Below are 24042 nucleotides of genomic sequence, written 5' to 3' on the forward strand. Positions count from 1 at the left end.
TGGGGAAGTAAGAGCTTAGTTTTTCATATAACTATGAGTTGGGGAAGGTTTTAAAGTTATTTTAACTCTGTTAATAAGCAGCCTTCCACTGGCGGGCCACTCATGATTACAAACTCAGGCTGTGCAGATAAACAGTGGTCAAACCCACCAAACCTAACCCTAAATTCTAGTAGGAAAGTTACACAAGTTCCCACACACCAATTTTGTCATGGGAATAAATATGAAATGATGCACTAGACACGTAAAATGATTCACTTTGATGGAATGGTTTAGCCATAAAAACATGGATTCTTCCACTGAGTGTAAACATCGTATAGCTTCAATAAAGACCTGAATGTACTGAATATGATACTGTCACACATTGTGGAATAAGATTATTTGAACAACCTCAGAGCTACCAGTGGAAAGAGATATTTCAGTGTTTTTTAAAGTGGTTGCATAAGGTTCTTATCAATAGTGCTCACAGTTTGCAGAAGCTGCACAAGTCCCGGTGTAGGAAGCTAAGTAATGTACTGCTGTTGACAGGGTCAGCAGCAAAACATATTTTGGCCACTAAAACAAACGCAAAAAACATCATAATTATATAAGCCAAATATCACTCTGTCTTTCTAAACCAGACTCCAATGGCAAAATCACTAATTTTAGCTGGCAGAAAATGGGAGGTGTTGGTCTACTGCTGCCTCAACCTCTCAGTTTGTTTGTGTTATTGTGTGACTTTGGTGAATCTGAACTAACCCTTAAAATGCAGATGCCACACAAAAACACAAACAAACGGACAGATCTAGGCAGCAAAAGATCAGCAACTCCTGTTTTCTGCAAGATAAAATTAGCGATTTCTCCAAAGGAGTCTGGTTAAGCAGGAGAGAGCAATATTTGGCTTTTATAATGGTGGCTCCCTGATTTTTGATAAATACCTCATAAATACCTCAACAAAATCTGAACTTAGGGAAAACAAACGGGAGATAAATAGGATCTCACTTTGTCTTGTAAAAAGGTAGGTATTTTGATGTTATTCTAATTATTCAAGCAGTTTGTTTCACCTCCTTTAAGAAATGTTTAACATGATATGAGCGACAACATGATATATAATGGTCATGACAGTTATGAATGTACCTTGTACTTGGTCCAGAGGCAGCATGAGGTTCTTCTCTGCAGGTATGTACTTCAACACAACAGTCAGCTCTCCTTTGTACTGCATTGTAGAGTCTATGCTGCCCTCCACCTACACAAACATCATTCACAATCCTCTCATTCACTGGTCTCCGTGTGTGTTTGTATGACGCAGATGAAGATGTGCAACAATATTCTGATTCTTGCTTTGTTCCTACCTTGGGCTGCAGAGCGTACCACTCCTCTATTTGGGAATCAAACTCCCAGGAGTCAAAGGTCAGCTCCACCTCTCCCAGGAAGCTGTTGTGTCCGAACCGGTCATGGTGCCACACAGAGACCTGCAGTGTCCGTGTCTCCAGCTGCGAGTGGCTGATCACATACTGCACAACACAGGACAAACATGAGCTTAATGGTCAAAGGCTTGAATTTAAGTTTGCATTTAAAGTCACAGAATGACCATTGTAACTTTGTGTTTATTGAGATTTTCAGTCACTAACCCTCAGATTCTCATTGAAAACAGGGTTAATGGAGTTGGCCTTGATGCTCGTCTTCCTCTTGCTCTGTCGTGACATATCTGGCAGCAGGTAAGTCTTCACATAACTGCCATAAGAAAGACACAGTGACTCAGTTCCTGTGTCCTTCAGTGGAGCCGACTATTTGTTCATCTTCATAGCAACATAAAATATCAGCTGCCCTTGATTTATTGCAGTAGACACTCATCTGAACAGCAGTAAATTTAACAGTGAATTTCAAACAGACTTCTGAAAGTTGAGATTCAAATCATCAGTTGGAGACCCCTCAATCAGCTGTCGTATTTCTGCTTTGTTTTTTCAGTCAGTGTACATTACAGCAGCCGCACTTATTAAAAAGAAATCCACGTGATAACATGCACTGATGGTTAACTGGTGAGAGAGGGTGAAACGAGTGGCTGAGCAAGAGAGGCTGTAAAACAAACCGAGTCTCTAAATCTGTGTCTAAAACTATGATGGAAGCAGAGAGGAGATAGAAGTGGAGAACAGGTGACGCTCTGTCAGACACTTCATCCTAGCACACTTCAGAGTGTGCAGGAGAGAAGCGTTAGGTACTAGGTTTTATACCTCAACTATGAGCAGGGCGCGCACTTTTACTTTCTCTGACTGTGTGGAAATCTGATAATTTCACACGAAAGATGATGAAGAAAGACATTAAAACCTGAGTTTTCTACATATTCATTTAGCCTGATATAGGAGTTTAGTGTGCGACTGAACTGAAAAGAAGAAATGAATCGTCACATTCGTTTTAAATGCTCAAACATGCTTCGACTCGCAAAATTTTTAGTCTGCCCCATAAGCCCTAATAAATATTAGCTCTAAAAAAACTGAAACAAAACACTGTAAATTAAACTTGCATTAAACTTAGGTGGTGTTGGGACCTCTACGTTTAAAGTACAGGCAGATGTTTTGAAGATGTTTTAAAGAGACATAAGACTTAAGATAGGATTTTAAGTCCAAATTTAAGAGTGGATGAGTCTAAGATAAGGTTTTTGGATTTTGGGATGTTTTTCTATTGCCTGTACATCAAAGGGAGAAAGTACACAGGAGTCTAATATGTCTTACACTGAAACTGGTTTAATAATACTTGATCAAGGAGAATGAAGGAATAATCAGTACACGCTTGGCATTGATGTTCTCTTCAGTTCTGGAGTTTCAGTCCTCCGGGAGTCTTTAAACATTCACAGATAAGGTCATGATGAACCTATGCCCAAAAAAGGTCAGACCCAACACATCTACAGCACATCAAATTGACCTATTGGTCTGCAGATACGAACACAGGAATTATGAATACACAAGGTCTGAGACCACAGCTCAGCTTCCTTTGCTCCCAATAGCTCAGGGTCAGCGTTATCCAAACCAGATTACATTTACGTCTTCTCCGTTCAGAGAGATAAGACAAACACATCTCCGACCGTAGCCACCATAGCAACATTATCACGTTGTTCTCTTGTTTATCTGAAAGGAGAAGACAGAAAACTGGAAAATTCCCTAACAGATAGGAACATTGATTTAGAAAATGTTCATCTCTAATGTTCTTATCAACTGATTGATTCACATATCTGATCATAAAACTGCAATATGTTCACAAAACATGGATTATGGTATTGCATGATAGAGTTGGGCGATATGTTAAAATTTTCCAAACGATCATCGTCAGCCCATCCATCAGCGATGTCATCATGCCCTCTCCCACCTCCTCCTGTCCTCTCCAGACTCAGCTGGGAGATGTGTGCGAATTGTGGCGAATTCACTATGTTACGCGTGCAGTGTACATTCATTACGTCCAGTGGACAAAATAAACTCACAAAGTGTCTAGAAATTACGTGTTCTCACACTCATTTTCCATTTTAAACGGAGAAATACAACCGTTCACCTTCTGAATTCAAGTTTCTCTGTTTTACTGAACTAAGATGACCTTAATTGGCTTGTTAACTCCTTGAAAAACGCACTTCATTCAAACATAAAAATACATAAAACTCACCAAAACCGTCTGTTCACTCTTCAAACAATCACCAACTCTGGTTTGACCAAAATAAATCCTTAATTCACTGCGTGAAAAGAGTGTTAGAGTCTGATTCTGCAGGCTGTTTTCCTCTCACTCGTCACCCAGCTCAGAGCACTCATGGTCGGCTGAGTGGGTGTGTACTGTGCTGCTGGATGACAGTGTGCTGCAGAGAAATGGCCGTCACTGTGCAGACTTTTATGCAAAATAAAATGACAAATTTTGCCCTAAAATCAGCCAAAAAAAGCAATTGGTGATGGATTCAGTCCATCGTTGACAGATGATATATTTGTCCAATCGCCCAACCCTATTGCATGATGCACAGACTAACCACAGCTCTGCAGCATCATTGAAGTTCTGGGGAACAGGAAACATTTCACCCTCTCCTAAAGGTCATGACATTAACTCACTCCTCTGCAGAGACACAAATAGGTTTCACATAATAAACACAATGGAGCCCTTTGGCATTTATGAAAACAAAATGTATTTTTATCTTTGAAACTTTAAGAGAGGTCTCTGTTCTTGTGTTGTTCACATGGTACAAGGTGCGTGGGACTTGGACAAACCAACTCTGGCAACACCAAGCCTTATAGTCATTATGCAATAGATCTGAAACCTGTTCAACCAATTATCCAATGATAATTGTACACCTGATCTAGATTGACTATATATGTTGTTTGACTTTAATGAACATCCAGTAGTGTTGAAACATTAGTCTGTTTGCACAGTTAAAGGCTGTGTATTAATCAGGGTGCTCCAGTTGTTTTGTTCTCTGGCTCTATAGCGTGTGAGTGTGTGAGTCCACATGCAGTCTTACGCGTCCGTGCGTTGCCTCCTCTCATCTCCTGTTGCCAGGTTGTGACACTCTTTCACCAGGACATTGAGAGCACCGGTCTTGTAGCTGTAGCTGATGTTGAGCAGGATCTCGCCGCTCACCCTGGCGTTGCCATAGTCACCGGTCTCACTGTACATGCTCATCATGCTGTTTATACTACTCTGTTAGACAAAGAGAGGAGATAGAGAGGGAGATAATGAGAGAGGGAGAAGGTCAAAGAAAAAAGGAGTTGAATAGGTGAGGAAATTAAACGGAGAGCAACAAACAGAAAACACCAAGAGCATCTAAAGAGTTACAGAATGCTGATGAAATATGTTGGAAATAAAAGAGTTGCAGCCCTTTATAAACTTGAATGGAACAGAAATCTGTGGTAATATATAATAATAAGTTTAAGGGGAAGACTCATGCACATACAACTGCATCCCCACAAGGTTGTAAACTGCAATCTTCAAACTTTAAAAGATTCAGAGGCCTGCTGGACACAAAGCAGGGGAGATGAGGTTACTCTAGTACAGAGGAGATCTGAACAAAGCCTACATGAAAGACAGAGTGCTGAGCTTAGTGAAACTTGCCTGGACAAAGGTTTAAAAAAAGTTACAAGTCTGTAGATTGTATTATGTGCAACAATAAGGTATTAACTGCATATCTGGGTCTAGAGAATACAGAAGCCCTGACAGACAAACTTGGGACCTCAATCAATTTCCTTCTTTTCCTGAAAAAGTGACATTTAGAGTCACATCTTAAGTTAGCTAATGTTAGCATGTTAGCAGGACTTAGGAAGAGTCAATTGCCATGGAAATGGTAGTAAAGAATTTAAATAAATGTACAATAAAAATATATACACACTGATAATTTTGTTGTATATCTAAAAATAAACAGAGAAAATTACACAGTAAATAATTTAATTGTTTCATTTAAAAATAAAAAGTCCAGTCCAAAATAGAAAAGAAATATAATTTACAATCACATTACAATTAAGAAATAAGAAAAGCAGCAGATTCTGACAATTGAGAATGACAAAATAAAACACAATCAACAAAGACAGCTCTGTCAAATAATAGGCAAGCAGATTAGATAAAAAGAACATGGAGCATATAATCAGATGAATCACTAGAAAAACAAACAAAAAACCCAAAAGGCAACCAAGCAAAATCTCCAGTGTTAGTAAAAAGCTGACAATTATGTTGTCCAGTAACATCCAGAGAGTTTTTTCTTTACATTGACTTGAACAGAGAGAACTGACCTGTGCTGCTGCACCTCCCGAGCTTCATTCATTGACAAATTAAGAAGTAATAATTCCTACACAACAAACTTGACAGTGTGGACAGCACACTTTGCCTCCTCATATTGTGCACCTGTGAATCTTATTTCATGAACAAAAGGCTCCAAATCATTACAACCACAGCAGGTAATTTTGTCTGCAAAATGTCTTGTAAAGCAGACAAAGACTATTGTAGCTGTGGACAGGATATAACTGGTATAATCCACTGATAATAACACTGCTGTCTGCAGAGTGCTGAAGGAAAGAAGCCAGAATTGAGCCACACTGTGCTTCTTCTACCGGAAAGCCCACCTCACTTATTTCCTGCAGGGAGCCACTGTAGTTCATGATCAGTTTAATGTGAGGAGCTTAGACTTAAAGGGAGAGTTTGGATTATTTGCAGTGGAGTTGTATGAGCTACTTATGGATAGTCAGTGTATTTACTACAGTAGATGACAGATTGTCACTGCTTTACCTCTCTGTCAGTCGGCATTTTATGACTGGAAATCACCTTTTAGGCCTCAAAAATAATATCATGATATTTTGAGGTTATGCCATGACCTATGATATGTTTCTCAATGTACAAATTTTCTCTAAAATAACATACAGTAAATTTCCAAATAATGCAAACATATCTTAGAGAATATGATGGACTGCTGCATATTAAACTGCCCAGCAGTAGGGCTGAAACATATGAACAAAACCAAATATCATGATATTTTTGACCAAATATCCTGACATTTATTATTATTACACATTCTGTTAAATGCTAAGGTCTTTTATGTCTGTATAACAGACTGTTCCTATGAAGAAGAGGCTGTTGCTGTGGAGGCTGTTCTGATCATAGACTTTTGAGGAGCAGTCAACTCATTTAAAATTAATATTTTGTGATAAATTGTTTTTTTAAGTAACTGTGTAATAAGTGGGATAATGTACAGTTAGCAGGTAATTATTGTGAAATAACTCCCACCAGAGTCATTTAAGACCCCTCCATTCTCTCTCCTGCATCACCCTGTCAGAGTTTATTTCTCAATAATGACCTATTCGCTGTACGTTATTTACATTTACATTTATGCATTTAGCAGACGCCTTTATCCAAAGCGACTTACAAAAAGAGGATTAACAATCAAGCTACACAGAAGAGTCCCTAGAAGAGTATCGCTAGATCAGGACAGGAGATGCTCTCTGAAGAGCTGGGTCTTCAGGAGCTTTTTGAAGGCAGAGAGGGACGCCCCTGCTCTGGTAGCGCTTGGTAGGTCATTCCACCAGCGTGGCACAACGCATGAAAAGAGTCTGGATTGTCTTGTGCGAGGTGCTGGGACAGCCGGCGGCTTTCCTTTGATGACCGGAGTTGCAGAGGGGTAACGTTATGCCTTAAATAACGTACAGTGACAATACTGGAGAGATAATTATTGGTGATTTCACAAAAAACAATTACCTTCCAATTTTCAAACTCTCAGTTCTGGCTAAGATCATTGATCCCTGGTAAATTTACAGTTTTACTTGCCAAAATATTTTAAGTGATTTTTAGTCTGGTTTTAGAACACAGTACCATTACTGCTGCTAGTTCTGAGAAATAATATAACTGGTGCGAAGTTCATTGTCTTATTAAAAGCTCGCTCACAGTTGCTTGATGATTTTAGCATTTTCATGTCCAATGGTAAATCCAATGAAAGGGCTCTCTTGTGCAAATATGTGGGTATATGGATAGATGACAAGATTTCATTTAAGGTTCATATTGCTAATCTAGTTAGGAAGCTCACAGTGAAGATTAGCTATTATTTTATATGTTATATGGATGTGGCCTCCTCCTCTTTACATAACCCTGATCCAGGGTACCATGAAGCTCTATGTTTCATTACAAATGCAAAGCCCCTCACTCACTGCATTCTTTATGATTTGCAGGTTGGATGTCATTGACTGCTCACAGGTAACAGCACTCTTACATTTTTATTTATAAAGCGATACTGGGTAAACTTCCAGTCTACCACTGCACCCTCTTCTGTGTCAGCTTTGGCAGTTACCAGCTACGCTCCTGCAAGTGTCTGCTTTTTAATGTAGCCCATGTTTTGACAGATCTGTGAGAAAACTACATTTTCCATGCCCATGCCCAAATTTACAAAAAAGACCTAAAATTAGAGTCCTGTGCAGTTTTTTCTTGAGAGGCCACTGTGTTTGAGTATCTGTTGATGTATTATTGTGGATGTTTGTATAACATGTTGTTTATGTTGCATTTTAATATGAACTGGGGATGTGTCGATGGATAAGTACCTCATACAATCATACTTCAAATAATCAGAAATATCCCTTTAATGGAAATGGATGTAGTTACCATCACATTAATAAAAGTAAGTGTGAGTACAAACACACATGCAACATATTGGTATGTTAAGGATATACCAGTATATTCAGTACCAATCGGTGTACATTATTGAATGGTGTGTATAACATTTGTGCTCTGGTGCTTTGCTGCTGCACCTTAACCGTTCTATAATGTAAATGAATAGAAATGCATGCACAAACGTGGAGGGGGAGACTTACAGTCTCAGCATCCGAGTCAGGGACATTGAGGTACCACCGTCTCTCTGAGCCGGGAGTGGAAGACTAGCAGCCGATTCATTTAAGAGATGGAGAGATAAACGGGGGGAAGGAGGAGGAGGAAGGGAAAAGAGGAGAAGGAGAGAGAGAGATCTGAGCTCTTTGATGTGTTAGTGATAGAGGCAGACCCCGAGCACAGACCCCAGGCCCCCGAGGAGGAGCTGCGGAAACCACATTACACACGGTTACCATGGTGATAATCAGAGGAAACCACAGAGATTACAACTCATCTGGAATCGTCTGTGAAATCAGCGTGGACACACACAGGGCAACAGTCAGAATGAGGAGGAAAGGCTGAAATATCTCAACACCTATTGGATGGACTGTGATGAAACACACACCAGAGAATGAATCCTATTGACTCTGCTGATCTTCTGACTTTTCATCTAGCGCTTTTCAGCAAGTTGATATTTGTGGTTTTGAGTAAAATGTCTTGACAACCATTGAATGTATTGCTCAAAATGATTTATCACAACATTGTCTATCTATCTATCTATCTATCTATCTATCTATCTATCTATCTATCTATCTATCTATCTATCTATCTATCTATCTATCTATCTATCTATCTTGAATGTCCTATATTTGTAGATCTCTTAGTATTCCATATCCAAGTTGATAGCCTATTATGTCTATAGAAATCAGCTACCTATAATCTGGTCCCAAATCCAGTGACACCTGTCCCTCCCTTTGCTTTTTCCCCCCTTCGGATCTGCATACATGGTCTTTCTGAAATCCAGTTGACCGAAATCAGTCTTAACTTCAAAGTTTCCATAAAACAGATAGCTAACTTCTGCTTATTGGTTACATGTTTCCTACAAAACAGACAGCTAGGGAAGGACGTGTAATTGGAAAGTATCCAGTAGCGCTGGGCCTTACGCACCTCCAGCATATAGCTAAAGCTGTCCATGGACGTCACGCTAGGAAGGAGAGCAGTCCTATTAGCTGAGACTTCCCAGACTGAGAGCCCCCAGTGAACACAGCCAGACAGGGACCAAAACTGTCTTCAACATGGGCCAGTTTGACAACAGGGAATAGGCTACAGAGATTAGTCTATAAGGTTAACAGTCGTCCACCTTCTACCTTCCTTCGCTCGCCTCTCTCTGTCTGTCACCCTCTCTCTCGTTCTTTACACTCTTCCAGCTCAGCTGATTGGTGTCTAAGTCTGACAGAATGGGTTAAATCCTAAATATCTGGACTCTAGACAACACATGTGGACTAATATTCTTTTAAAATTCACTGTTAAGATAGGAAGGGAGAAAGAGGGAGAGAACAAGAGAGAGAAAAAGGAAGAGACAGAGTTCATGTCTTTGATGAAGGCTTACTTGTTTTGTTGCTATTCAACAATGCAGAAGAAGTTTGCAACACTTTGTCTGTTTATTTACTAGGTTTGAAGACATATATGCATAAAGTTGGTTTGTGGCTCGTTGATTAATGCATATTTCTATGGGTTGGGCGATGCGGACTGGCTCTCTTGATGGGTGCAGGTCATAAACAACCCTGACCCACACATCTTTAGTCTGCTGTGTTCTCCTATGCTCCACTGCATCACAAGTTTCATTTGACGCAAATTTAATGTACGCCCCCAAGTGAAGTTATTAATAGTTTCATTTTGTTTTGCTGGAAACGAGAAGCTCCAAAATACCAATATAAATACCAGATAATGCCTTTTTTTGTCATAGATAGTCCATACTGGCATATAGGTGATGTGAAGGCAGGATTTAGATCAGGACTGTTATATTGGACTGCATTCATTTTAACTTGGTGTAGTCAACAAACTGGTAACTGTATTTGTTGCTCATTCTGATTCATCAGTAAAACTAGTTAAAAGATAAAAATAATAGTTTCTCTAAAGCTTGAAAAACACTATCTAAGAGGTAATGGAACATGCACTATTAAACAAAGAGCACTAATACCAGTTCACTGGTGCTTTCATCATCCACCCAAAGTCCTCCATGGAGAGAATGATGAAACAGTGGATGGAGCTTGAATGTACGTCAGACCCAACTATCTGTGTAATGTCCCTCATCACGTCCATTCATAAAGTCAACAGTAGCTCAGTGACAGCTCCACTACGAGATGGCATGATAAATGTCAGACAGGCAGATGTCTGTCTCATCTGTTTACCTATGTAGCTCTCAAATTTCACAAACACACACACATGCACACGTGCGCACACACACACACAGCAATGACCATGGTATGAGTCAAGAAATAAGCCAATTATTTAACCTATTTGAATAACTGGATTTTCTGCCAGGCTAAGTACTTTATAGAAGACGATGACATGTGTGACCAAGTCAGCTTTGCTCAAGGCCCAAATATAAACACAGGATATCAAGTCAAGTACAAAAGTGTGCCAATTTAATATGTGCGATCATATTAAATTACCGGATACAGATAGTTTCGGTTTTACATGCCTATGTTTTGTTTGAGATAGCCATCATTTCTGCCGCCACCCTAATACAACAGATTTAATTTCAGATCTACTCTATTACTATTTCTCCTGCCAAAGGGAAAGCGGCTACAATAACAATCGTTCACGGACAGGCTCTTATTCCCTTGAGCAACACAAAACTCCACTTAACTTGTCCATTGCAAATACACCGATAAATAAATAGGAGACCCAGATCTAATAACTTAAAACCAAGATGATCTAATTCTCTCACTAGTTATTATATCCCTATGAGCTATGTCATTCTAGAAGAAAGTGTAGAGTAAGGGACAGATATCTGTTCAAACACTACAGAAAGGACAAATGGTTCAGATGATCAAACTAAGAGAATGGGTGGACTTCTTTTTTTCTTTTTTGTATTTATTTGTTTGTTTACAACTTCATTGTTAGTTTTGTATGATTAGACATGCCACACCTTAATAATAATCACCATATATAAATGGTAAATTGACAGTCAATGAAACATGTTACATTATGATTAATGATGGTTATTATAACACTGTTTCTCAGAACACAGAACATGCACCGCAGTAACCTACGTCAAACATATCTGTCTGCAACACGTTACTCTCATGCACACGACTGTATCCCTCTACATCATCATACTACAAGTCAAGTTAGTTTATGTAAATGCAGCACACTTGCTGTAGTGGAAGGTGTTCGTGACACATGCTGTCCCCTGGCCCTAACGCTCACACTCTGTTTACACAGTCAACAACAGAACATCCACGCCTCAGGTATCAGGTGATGGTGAGTGTATGCATGTACAGAGAGCGCATGTGCATGTATGTACTGTACATGAGCACACACACAACTTGCCAGAATCTGTTTTGATATTTTTGTGTTTGCTTTAACATGGGTGTTACCGTTGACACTGCGCTGCTGAAGCGTCGGCCGGCAGTCTTGCTGTGAGCCGACATCAGGGCATCGATGTCTTCCTCCGCATCCTCATCAGAAAACTCCTGCGGATAACAGCGATCAGATTTTAATCAAAAGCGAGATGGCATCTGGGAGGCCGGCCAAAGCGTCTTTGTACGTTTTCCACGCAGCAGTTCTGTGTGGGCAGATGCAGCCAGCTTCCATAAATTCAATCAGACAAGTCAGGACAGAGTGTGGTAATTTGTTTACTTGTTTTTCACACACAAAATCACAGTGTCACGAGGTTCACAATAAACGTGTGAGCATGAATGGGTGAGTTGTTTTTTCCCGTGTGTTTGTGTCTGAGTGTCTGTGTTTCCGTGAAGCGCTTTGAATGCAAATGAACACTCAGCAAGCACGGAGACAAAGCAGCCCTATACTGACCATCAGATCCTCCACCTGTTTTCAGCCTACAGCCGTTTAGATGCCTGTCATGCTCTTTGAAGTGAGCTCTGAAGTGAAATTAACATTCAGCCCCACATCTGACGCATCACGACAAGTTCACCAGCCCACAGATGCTGAGCTCAATGAGGAGATCATATTATACAGCAGATGTATGGATTTCAAAGGGGCAGTGGACTGAAAAATCAAACTGTCTGTGTGAATTTCACCCTCAGTGCTTTTTGCTGTGATCGTGGTTCTATGGTGGATTTGTTCCAGAAGGCAAATATGTGATCAGTGTGCAGAAAGAAGGGACAGAGGGATGCTGCTTACTGTTTCATTGAGCCCAGGGACCGAGCGGCTTCTGAGACTGAGGGCTTCGTCGCTGAGTTCAGAACCAGGAGCTGACAGGTCCATCTCTGAGCGACTGTGATCTGGTGCAGACAGGAAGGAGAGGGAGGGAGTAGGAGAAAAACAAACTAGTTTCAAAGATGCTGTTTGAAGGGGGGGAGAGACTGCAAGGCAAGCACTGAGGAATAGAACCAGACAAGGCAAAAGAGACTAGAAACTAATCATCATCACCATGTTATCTCCTCAGACGATTTTAAACATCATGAATATGTGCAAATTTACTCTTTATATAACAGGGATGATTAAAACCTCAGTTTAATTTGCTACGAATATTCAAGACATGCAGCTCAAAGTGCTTTACATTAAACATAAACTGCAAATAGAAAGGTCTTAATTCAGTTCAACACTTCGGAAAATGTGCTCATTAGTTTTCTTGGCAAGAAAAGTTTTTAAATTAGTGTGCTTTAGAAGTTAACCTAAGGTAATCCCAACTTCTATTAAGTAATTTTTACTTATACTTGAGTAATTCTTTATGGGAGTGGTTGTCAGCTTTCCATTCTTGCAGCTTGCCTCTTGAAATTCCTTGTAATTTTCATATTATTTGGTCCCTGATTTTAGACTTTGGTAGAAGAAAAGCAGGTCTTCCATTAGGTGGTAAGTGCCGATTTAGCTGAAATGACTACAAAGCAATACTAAATAAGGGATACGGGATATATGTAATGTACATGGAATGCTTTGTCAGAAATTTGTTGTTAGAAATTTAAATCCTTTAAAATATCATTAATTTTTCATATCAACCAAAACTAAGACCCCTTAAAATGTATTTAATATGCACCTGGACTGGCCACTATAATAAACACCTTACCTTTGTTTTCAGGGGTAAATTAAGAACTAATTCATGGCACTTTAAGGGATTCTTAGTATGTCAGCCATGCTATTGATTGCAGTCTACATTAGAGCAGATAAACACACAGTTAAATCCATTTAACTGCGTTTTTGGTTTGAGGGCTTGAAAAGAAAAAAAAATAGATGTTAATTGTTAAGTTTAAGAGCTGGAGGGCACACGCTCCAACTTTAACGAGATAACCAACGGAAGTGTTCCTGCCATCTTTATACTAAACCAATAATTGCCTCCCAGCTCGAGCTCATTGATTGATCGGCTAACTCTTAGAGAGAAAATGAGTTTCCCCAAATCCTGAAGCACTCATTGAAACATGTAAAAGATTATATAAAATTGTTGAGTATAAAAGTGTAACTAAGGTGGCAAAACTGGGTGTAAATCTACAGGAGGCAGTTTTACTGCAAGTCTTTGCCTGAGATTTTGAGGTTAAGAAGACTTCTTCAGGGACAAACTGTATCTTTGGAGCAGATATAGTCAGACACAAGCCTATGAAGAGAAAAATTGAAAAGAACTCCTAAAAATCTATCCTCAAATTGAAAAAATGATGCCACAAAACATAATGGTTACATCCTCAGTATATATAATATTGAATATATATATTCTGACGTATCTGTGGGTGATCTTCACTCAGCAGCTCTTTTCCAGCTAACAACACTAATCGGAGCCATTTTAACACACTTCTTCACAGCTGTTACAAGTGGAGATAAGGGACTGACACAGAGAGTGACAAAGTGGAGGAGATTATACTTAAAAAAGTCGAGAGTTCAACACATAAAGAAGAGCAGTAGACAGTGACGGGGGTGTAAGTTAATGGTGTAATTTGTACAGACGTGACATCTGCTCTCGATGGAATAATTTCATCCTTTACAAGATACTTAACAGTCTAAGATGGAGAGCAGCTGAGTGTTCTTGCTCTGTCTACCATCATCTTTGATATGATACCGCTGCCTCACACATCGACACGTCCTGAAACTGTGATATCCAAATGTTTGTGTGACGTGTGAAGCTGTGAGACGACAGCAGGAGGGTTTTCCATCAAAGGCCTGGCTTTGAATTAATTTCAACTTCCGCTCAAGGTTTATGCCGTTCCACTAACACAATTTAGCCCGGACCAGCCGACGCTAACTCAAGTCAGGCTTAAACAAGCTTGCACTGTGAGCGTGCACAAACAGTTAACTGTCAGCAAGAAGGAAAATGAGAGCGATTTTCTTCTTAGTGGCAAAGTGAACACTGCAGATCAATTATATGAAGAGTATAAAGGTGTCGTCAAGAAAAAAGTCAGCACTGCTGCAATTAACATCCCTCTTTTTCCTGTCTATCTTCAGCGGTTCTATGTAATAAATAAAGGCAAAAAAAATTTATACAAGCCTACTTGTTGTTTAATTTGCATTTGTGTGTATTATACACATTTTATATAACTAGACACCTTGCTGCAGGACGTGAGTCAGTAACTGTTCATATTGATATTAGCAACTATGTAACCAGCTGCTCTTCGAAACATTTTCTCTTTCACAGGATGTTTGATTTACAAGCATCATCTGCTCGGTGGCATTGAAAGTCAGGAACTGGACATAAGCAACACACTTGCACACCTTTTTTTCTTAAACCATAAATTTGCACTTACAAAACTAAGCAGAGCAGTCCAAATAGTGAGCTGGAACCATAGACGGTATCTTATATTATATTATTTTTATAGATTGAAATCTAATATACAATTTGTGGTTGACACAAGCTGTTTCCCCTGCTCCCTTCTCCCCAGACTCGGGAAAGCATCTGCAGCCTGCAGGAACACTGCAGGAGTGTAAAGCTAAGCCTGTTATCCTGAAAACAAAAGCCCGCTGCTCTGTCTCACTGCCACTGACTCCACTAACATATTGCTCAGTTTAACTTTTATAAACATCTGCTCCTTCTAAAAGATTATTAATGATTTTTTATGACTCATAGAGAGACACTTACTCATTCAATGAACACTCAACATTAATTTGAAGTCTAATTAACTTGAAGAGGGCAAACAAACTCTCATTGGAAACTCTTTGACGCACAGTTAAATGAAGCTTGACAGTTTGCCTGCTACAGAGCAGGCTAGTTCAGTGGTATCAGTTACCATGGTTACTGAGCAAGGATTCCTATAAACCACAGTAATGGAGCAGACATCTCACTTAAATTAGCCAGTTTTATCAAAATAAGTCAGACTTTTCCTCCATCCATGTTGATGTAATACCCCCCAGGAGTCATGTCTCTTCAATGTGAAGCCAAATCAAATCAGAAATGTTGGTTTTATTGTACAAACCTGATGAAACCGAGGCTCTGGACACAGAAATGGTCGGAGTGCCCGAATCTGTCCTGTGATGGCCGGCAGCTTTTTTCTCAGATGTACCATCGCTGGAGTGTAAACTGGCAACGCTCTCCGCTCCATCGGGCTGCGTGCAAACACAAATACACACACCCAAGCTGTTAAAAAAACAATTCAATCAGGATAACTGTCCCCAGTGTGCTGCTGCGTGTGTGCTTGCGTTTGTGTTTATCATTTGCTGACCCTGACCCTCCGGTTGTCGCTGGGAGTGGAGGATCTGTCCGGAGTTTGGGAGCGCAGGTTGTTGGGGACCGTGGGCACCCCTGAGGACTCCAAGGCCACGGCGCCACCTCTGAAAACCAGGCAGAAACAACAAGTATTTAATACCCATGACATTTATTTCATCCTTCATCATGATTTATCATTAATGTAAGTCTTGCAGAGTTGTGTAACACTTGTATGAAACAATCCGCCTGAGGCTCTTTGGCTGCATAAATAAGATTTACTCCAGTATCTCCTTAATAAATGCTTTAATGTGACTGAGCTTTGAATTTTCTTCCTCTTGTTGTAGTTTTCTAGCCTTGGTGCTTGAAAGTGCTCACATTTCAAACAGATATAACCCTGAATACTCAGACTCAGACTCTGTTCACAGCAGATACTGATACAAGGCTGGAGCAGTACTGAGTGAGAACCTAACAGATGTATGGACTCAAGTCACTTCACTCGGACTTGAGCTTTAAGACTTGAAAATACTTGATACCTTCCCTCCACATCTGGAGAATAAAAATTCTGTTATTTAAAAAGTGTGCCATGAATCAGTTAATTTCTCATTATTTCCTGAATCAACTAACGTTAACGTTATTTATTCTCTGCAAGTCAACACCTAATTTCCCAGATCCAGTTTGGCTGAACCAATCAGACAGCATCCAATCAAGTTACAGGACAGAACCATGAAGAACTAATGTTATGTCAATGAGCTCCAGTGGGAAAAAAATATATCAAACATAATTTTGTTCATTTACAAAAACTATGCATTGGTCAACAAAAAACAAATTGCAGTTTGCAAAATATATTGGTTGAAAAATACAGGATGGATGGAGTCAGAGCAACAATAGCAATGTGAAGTCAGCAGTTTGTCTCCACAGAACACAGGAAATATGAGCCTTCAAGTACGAGTGCACATGTCATTTAATGTCAACATCCACTGACAGCTGAGTAACTTTTTAATCACAGAGGCTGGAAACTCACGGCTACATTATGATTTGTTTCAGACTCGAAACACTCAGTCAGTGTGCAGGCTACTTTTGCGCTCTAAGATAATGGTATCTTCTGTTTGCAAGTGGTGAATGTGAAGCTCACAGCAATTTAATATGACACAGTCTTCGGCTTTTATTTGATGTGTGCCAGGAAAAAAACTGTGCATCTTTGCAAACTGTCTTTAGCGTAGTTGCCACACATTGGCTCAGAGGGTTAATTTGTCTTGTTTACTATACATGAACATCACCGTCAACACACAGTTATGAAATCAGACAGTTCAGTAAAGTGTTGTTTGATGATCTAAATGAAAGACACTGAACAAATAATTGAATATTTGTGTTGAACAGCATAACCCAGTTGACAAAGTTGAAGTGCAGCTCTGCTATATGAAAACCTTTTTTCAAAACTGTGTGAATGTGAACTCTTCTGGAGCTATGATATGATGAGCGTTACCAAGTGGTTTACAGTCCATAGCTTAGTGTGTGCATTGGTACAGACGTGTGGATGGACACCTGTTGGAGCGAGGACTCGGAGCAGAGCGAATGCTTCGTACACTTTGAGCGTCTCCATCCGAAACAGATTTGACACTGGCGCTGTCGAGTCCATTTTCTGGCTTCAAGGTGGGTCGAGTGCCTTTTTTATCCACCTTCATCCTCCTACACACACACACACACACACACACACACACACACACACACACACACACACACACACACACACACACACACACACACACACACACACACAGAGGGTGTCTGTTATCTTCTGTAGATTGAGGATATTCAGTCATGTCGATTATTGCAGAGTCATTACACTGAATCTCTCTGCTCCTGCTGCTTTATCAAGATCATCTCGGTCAGTTAACTCTGAGGTTTGCATCCTGCAGAGAAAATACACTCCAGTTAGGGATGAACAACCCGAGTACATTATGATATTGCAATTATTTTGATTTTGTATTTCCACTAACTTTTAGTTTAAGTTTAAGTTTAAGTTTAGCAAAATTTATTGGATGCAGATACAGAATTTTTGCCATGCTAGTAGAATGGCTGCACGGAGAGCAATGTTGGTGTGTCTGTTGGTCCATCACTGTGGTCCAAACTAAAATATCTCAACATCAACTTGATAGATCTGCACAAAATTTTATACAGACATTCATGGTCTCCAGAGCATAATGTTTAACAACACTGGTGATCCTCTGACTTTTCCTCTGTGTTTTTGTGAGAATTTGGTCCAAATGACCATTTTGCCCAGAGAATGAATGTTAATGACTTTGGTGATCCCTAACTTTTCATACGCCACCACCAGCAGGTCAAAGTTTTTGTCTCTCCTATTTTGGTTTATGACCAAACCTGCAAAACTAATGACATTCCCATCAGCCTTTGGTGTAATCTGTGTGCTAACAAGTGTTTGTATGTTAACAAGCTACACTATGCTAATGAACATAGTCAATATTACACCAACAGTGTCAGTGTGATGATGTTATCATACTGACATAAGCATTTAGCTGAAAGCCTGCTGTAACTCAGAGAATACAGCCTCAGAGAGCTACTGGTGTGGCTGTAGACTCTTGTCTTGTTTTTTTTAAGTATTTCTTAACATTACAAAAACATTTGAATATTTTTATTTATTTGTCTTTTACCACTATATTTACTTAATTGTTAAAATCCTGGCAGATGAGTTTCCTGATTGTCTGTCCCTACTATTTGTGAAATTTGATTCATATGCAGATTTTAAAAAATTTAACATTTTGTTATAACACTGTGTCCAAGATGCAGGAATCTGTTCAGTTAATATTAATGTATAAAAACTACATAAAAAGTACTATTGTTTTGTATGAAATTGAGTTTGAATGAATAATTTAAGAGGAGACAGAAAACTTCTCATCTCTCTCCCTCATGTTTCCAAGTGGTGTTATTGTTTGTGTCACTGTTGTGAGACTGTAAATAACACCAGATCGCTTTCTGTTTCCTCAGAGCCGCACTGTGGAGGAAATTATCAACACCACTTCAGAAATCAGAGAGAGAAAGAAGCTTGTTCAGTGAGGAGGTAAATCGAAAGCGACCGTAATGATGTGCATTGCATAATAATGATATTGCCTGAGTGACATTAGCTTATAGCTTTGCATAGAGGGTGGAGGGGGGAGTAAAGTTAGGAGAAAATATCAGAAGAAAAAGTGTGAATTTGTTCATTTGTCTGTACTGAGGATGCATAATTATTTTCACAGGAAAAATTGTGCATATTTTTCATCATAGGAAATCAATCTAAATGCAGATTATTTTATAGCCATTACACCATGTAATCAACATTTCAACATTTAATACTGATAAGTTAAAGCAGAAAAGTCGTCTATTTCCACTTTAATTGTTAGTCAGAGTCTTCACCATCCACCACTCTGATAAAATAATCACAGCTTCCTCTGAATTTGAAATGAAAGTAATTACATTTTTGTTAACAGAGCAGCTCTAATATCTATTGTGGATCAGAGCTGCTTTGCTTTTTCTCTGTGTGACTTCTTTGTCTGAATCACTGTGATGCCTTCAGGAACCATTTGAGTGCAGCCAAGATGAGGAGTGATGCCAGCCGGCATAATCCAATTACTGCCGTGTTGCTTTTCCAAATGTATTTTCAAATGCATTCAGAGTCTCTGAAAAATCAAATGAGCATCCACTTGATATTTTCTAATGCCTTTGTGCTGAGGTGAGTCCTCAGCACACTGCAGATTTCTCTCAAATGTGGTTTGAGATGTTTTCATCCTTCTTGTGTCTGCTGTTTTCATGCTGTGTAGTTCATTGAGAAAACCATTAAAATTAAATTCAGAAAACATATGTGTTTGCATGAACGTATATTGAGCTGTTTTTTTCCACTACGTACCCTTTCTTCTTGGCACCGTCTATTGCACTTCTGTTGGACCGTGGAGTGTCGGGTCGTTCTGACTCAGAAGCAGCTGGCAGGTTTTCTGTAGACTTTTTGTCTATGACTTCAAAAACATGAAGAATCCATTCATAAAATCAGCATATATCCTACATTACTTTATCACTGAACATACTATTTCCACTATTATTCTATTTGGATGACAGCATTACAGTTTTCAAAAGGTTCATGGTGAAACTCACTCGGGCTGCTCAGGATTGTTTGTTTGATCACGTCACTGCTCGCCACTCCCTGCTCAAAGCGCTTGGACCGCTCCTCCAGGAACCACTCTCCTGTCACCACTTTCAGCTCCCTGCAAACACAACGTCCACCTGTCACTGGTCTCAACAACTTTTAAACATCATGAATCAGTGAGTCATTTTCTGATGACAGGTTTCTGTGGGGTTCACAGAGTCAAAATTAATACTTTCTAAGTTTTTTTTAATATCACACAGAACGAAATTTAATATCTGTTTAATAATCGTACCGGTCAAAGTAGGAAGATATCACTGAAAACCAGTAGTAATGATAAGGTGCAGAATTATCTACCAAGTGCATGAGTAAGTAATGTCATAACATTATTGTCAGTACTTCCAAGCTGTTTATAACAATAAGTAAGGGTTCGTAACCCTTCAGACTTAATTTTGTAACAGTGACACGCTCACTCAAACTCAAACTTTGCATAAGGCCAGAGGTCTGAAACAACAGTAATATGGATGTTTCTGATATTTTCTGCTAAAATCACTGCAAAAAAACTTTTAAAAGTAACATCACTGCAGGCCAGAAAAATCTTTAATGCCTTAGTGAATTAAATATAAGACTTTTTAATAACTTATAAGACCTTTTGGGGAAAATCGATATGTGTTAAGACTTTTCAGGACCTGCACACATAATGAAGAAAAGTGATTTGTTCAACAGCCACTTTTTCTCTTTCTGCTTTGTTTGTTTGTTTTTCAGTTGGTGATTTTCTGCAGGTGAACTTTGGCTGTGGGTTACAAATGTGGGTGGAGAGAGCAAAAGAAACTGTATGCTTTAAGCAAAAGTTGAGAAAAGTTTTGAAAAACAACATCTTGTTACCACAGTGTAATTATTCAGACTAGAGGCTGTGTAGAACTTGGCTTGATATTGATGATCTTATTTTGTGAATGTTGAATGATTGTAGAAAGAACCCCCTGCTAACTGACTCTGAAGAAAAGATGTTTATGATCCATTTAGTTCCTAATAGTTCCACTGTCACAGAACTGTAAATATCTCACACTTATTTGTCTAGAATCTGTCCTCTCCAGTGAGGACAGCCAAAGGAAAGATTTATTTCCACTTTTAACGATTCATCATAAAAAATAGGTGACATTTACATTTACTACATCTTTATATTATGTTTTCCAATATATCAAAATGACTGAATAAACATCCAAATCACTGCATAAAAACCTGCTTTAAAATGCAGTGATGCAGCAGCTAAAATTGGGGGATAAATCTGAAGATTAGTTGAAACCCACAAAGACTGAACAATCTACATGTTAACATTATTTCCACCAACTTGCACAGATTTTTAAAATCTTTAACAGTCAGGAAGAAGCATAAACCTCGTGAGTGAGTAAATACACTAGACAACACACTGAGCCACCTTCAAATTCTGTGAGGGCACCGGGGGCAGAGCAAGAGGGTGGCATGGAAACTTTTAGAGGTGGCAAAAAATGTATATGCCGATTTAATCGCAAACATTCACAAATATCAAGATTTACTTGGAAAAGCCCCCAAATTAAGATATTTAAACACAAAAACATTGCATTATTGTGACATGTGAGTAGGGCATTGAATAGAAATATCTAAAGATGGCAATAAAAAGCAACATTTTTTTATTTTCAAATCTTGAGACATTTTTCCAAATACATGTCTTTTTTAATTGAACATAAACACATCACTTAGCCTAAAATGTGAGCCAGGACAGATCATTAAATAATATGTGTTAGAGTGTCATCTCTTGCTGCATTCACTTCAGATTCAGTCTTGTAAATTTCTGTCCAGCCACAGATTTTCATATATAACTGGGGTGGCAAGGCATCTTTTAGGGGTGGCAACTGCCAATCCATGACACTCCTGAAAAGAAAAACAATTTTGGGGAATAGTTAAAGATGTTGGTAGGGAACCTGTAAAAGTGACTTATAGTAGTCAAACTTAAGTTAACTAATGTTGGTAAAACGTAATTTAACTAGCTGGCTAATCTGCATGGATCATTAGCTAGCTCAGTCTGACAACAGATAGCTAATGTCAGCAAAACACGAGCTAACTAGTGGGCTGATCTATATCATTTGTTAGCTATTGATCGGTCCAGAGCTTAACCTCTTGATACTCTGTCACGCAGTCGTAGTGTGTGTGAAGTTCGCCTTCCTGCATGAACAGTCAGCCTGTATGTCACCAGCATGAAAGAGGAAAAAAGCTTAAAATTTGGTTAAGATCCTGGATAGAGAGGAGTATATAGAGGGATTCAGAGAACTTTCAGTAAACTTTGTAAAACAAAGCTAACTTCAGGTAAAGCTGGTTATTTTTACTGCCATTTCTCCCTCAGGTGACAGAAAAATTATATCATCTGTCAGAAATGTCAGTCGTAAATATCACACGTTTTAAAAACCTGACAGCACCTGGTTCTGAAGTCTTCAGATTAGACTAATTATATAACACATAGAATTTGATTTCATCTGCAGGCGGTCTGACTCAGACTGGGACAGACCTGGTCTGACTTGGTTTGATCAGTCATCATGCTCAAATCATATTCACATTCATGATGTGTGTCCCTACTCATGGGTCTTGGTTGTCATAGTAACTTAAGACACCTTCCAGATGCACAACAGGCAGAAATAGCAATTTTCTGAGCAATGAAGTAAAGTCTTTTTAAAGCTTAAGCTGTAGGCTAATTTTACTTTTGAAAAAAACAATGAAAATTGGGGAACCAATGATGGACAGGAAGAAATGATAAATAGACCATTTCACAGTAGACATTTTGATTTGTCATGGCAGGGAAAGCACAGGTGATGACTGCTAAATGGTCAGTTGTTTTTAATGTTAACAGTTATCAAAACGTCAGAAGGTTTTTAGTGCTCAAGTGGGTTTTTTGGGGAGTTTGAGTGAACTATTCCTTTACTTCTGCCAGAGGATCAAAGCACTGAAGCACCCGAGGCCCTCACAGATAAACTGAGACAGATGTGGTGTCATTAGCCATCTAATTCAAACCATCTGGAGTCCTTTCCTGTGTGGGTCCCTGCAGGCATCACACTTACAAGATCTTGGCACAGACGTTACACCTCCACATGCGTGCATTGGGAGGTTTAACGCGGCAGTCGTTGCAGACGCGCAGCTGACACTCCTCGCAGAGATCTCCACGGTCGAAGATCAGGCCCAGCGTCTTCAGGCAGCGAGCGCACTGTCTCTCCCCCAACTCCTGGGGCCGACGGGAGCCTTTTCTTTTGATCTCCAGCAGCTCATTTTTCAGCTTCCTGCGGACAGAAGGAAGAGGACATCAAGAGATACTCAGAAAAATCGGAGCGAGAGTTCACGCCCTGATACCGAAGCTCTCACCGTATCCTCTTCTCCTCTCGTTTCCTCAGTTTCTCGTCTTTCTGCAGCACCTTCAGGATCATGTCTCGTTCATGTTCCAGCAGAAAGGAGAGGTTCAGATCCTCCCCGACCTGCTCCATTGGTCCCTCAGTCTACACTCGGCCAGTGAATTCAGCCAAGCAAAGATGAACTACATTATGCTGCAAAGTGCTCCTCTTTCTATAACGTTCTGCTTATAATTATGCTGTTCTTCTTTTAGTGCTGGCATAGTCTGAACTTCCCTCCAGTGTTTCCTCCTCCTTCCTCTTCTGTTTCTTGGGGAAGCTGACGAGAGGAAGCCACCTAGAAGAGGTCAGACAAACGCACGATAAAGTCAGTAAAATAAGGCTGACATTATAACAAACATCAAAATAAATGGGGTGTCAGTAACAGTCCTGGTTGATGAGCATGCTTTCTGGCCAGTGTAAAAAGCATTAATTAAAATAAGACAGTGATTTTCAGGTTTACAAGCACAAGTAATTGGTTGACATTTGACAGCTTCACAGCAACTCAACAACCTCCCAATTAGGCTCCAAGTCTGGCATTCAGACCACAACACCCACATTTTTCAGCTTCTATTAGCAAAGCTCTTTCTTCCCCTGAAATTCACCACTTGTACTAATTATCTCCACACCTGCATGCC

At 39.5% G+C, this 24042-nt stretch overlaps 1 protein-coding gene across 3 annotated transcripts in view; it reads right to left on the reverse strand.

The window, feature by feature from the left end:
- The window catches only part of sytl5 (synaptotagmin-like 5), a 31277-nt gene extending 7581 nt beyond the window's left edge, over positions 1-23696 (reverse strand). The window contains exons 1-14 of one of the 3 annotated variants that reach the window (XM_084724616.1): positions 23382-23696; positions 23084-23299; positions 20009-20118; positions 19767-19872; positions 17408-17551; positions 15888-15990; positions 15636-15765; positions 12427-12527; positions 11661-11756; positions 8283-8345; positions 4463-4641; positions 1608-1710; positions 1329-1490; positions 1114-1222 (exon numbers count right to left, since the gene is read on the reverse strand). In XM_084724616.1, the coding sequence (XP_084580742.1) occupies positions 1114-1222; positions 1329-1490; positions 1608-1710; positions 4463-4641; positions 8283-8345; positions 11661-11756; positions 12427-12527; positions 15636-15765; positions 15888-15990; positions 17408-17551; positions 19767-19872; positions 20009-20118; positions 23084-23299; positions 23382-23500 (1741 nt within the window). In that variant the 5' untranslated portion in view covers positions 23501-23696. Of the gene's footprint in view, positions 1-1113; positions 1223-1328; positions 1491-1607; positions 1711-4462; positions 4642-8282; positions 8346-11660; positions 11757-12426; positions 12528-15635; positions 15766-15881; positions 15991-17407; positions 17552-19766; positions 19873-20008; positions 20119-23083; positions 23300-23381 lie in introns of all 3 variants that reach the window. The other 2 variants (XM_084724615.1, XM_084724617.1) reach the window with 2 other exon arrangements.
- Positions 23697-24042: the final 346 nt, after the last annotated feature.

The sequence above is a fragment of the Lutjanus erythropterus genome, chromosome 8, assembly GCF_056507025.1.
Source record: "Lutjanus erythropterus isolate fLutEry1 chromosome 8, fLutEry1.hap2, whole genome shotgun sequence".
Lineage (NCBI taxonomy): Eukaryota > Metazoa > Chordata > Actinopteri > Lutjaniformes > Lutjanidae > Lutjanus > Lutjanus erythropterus.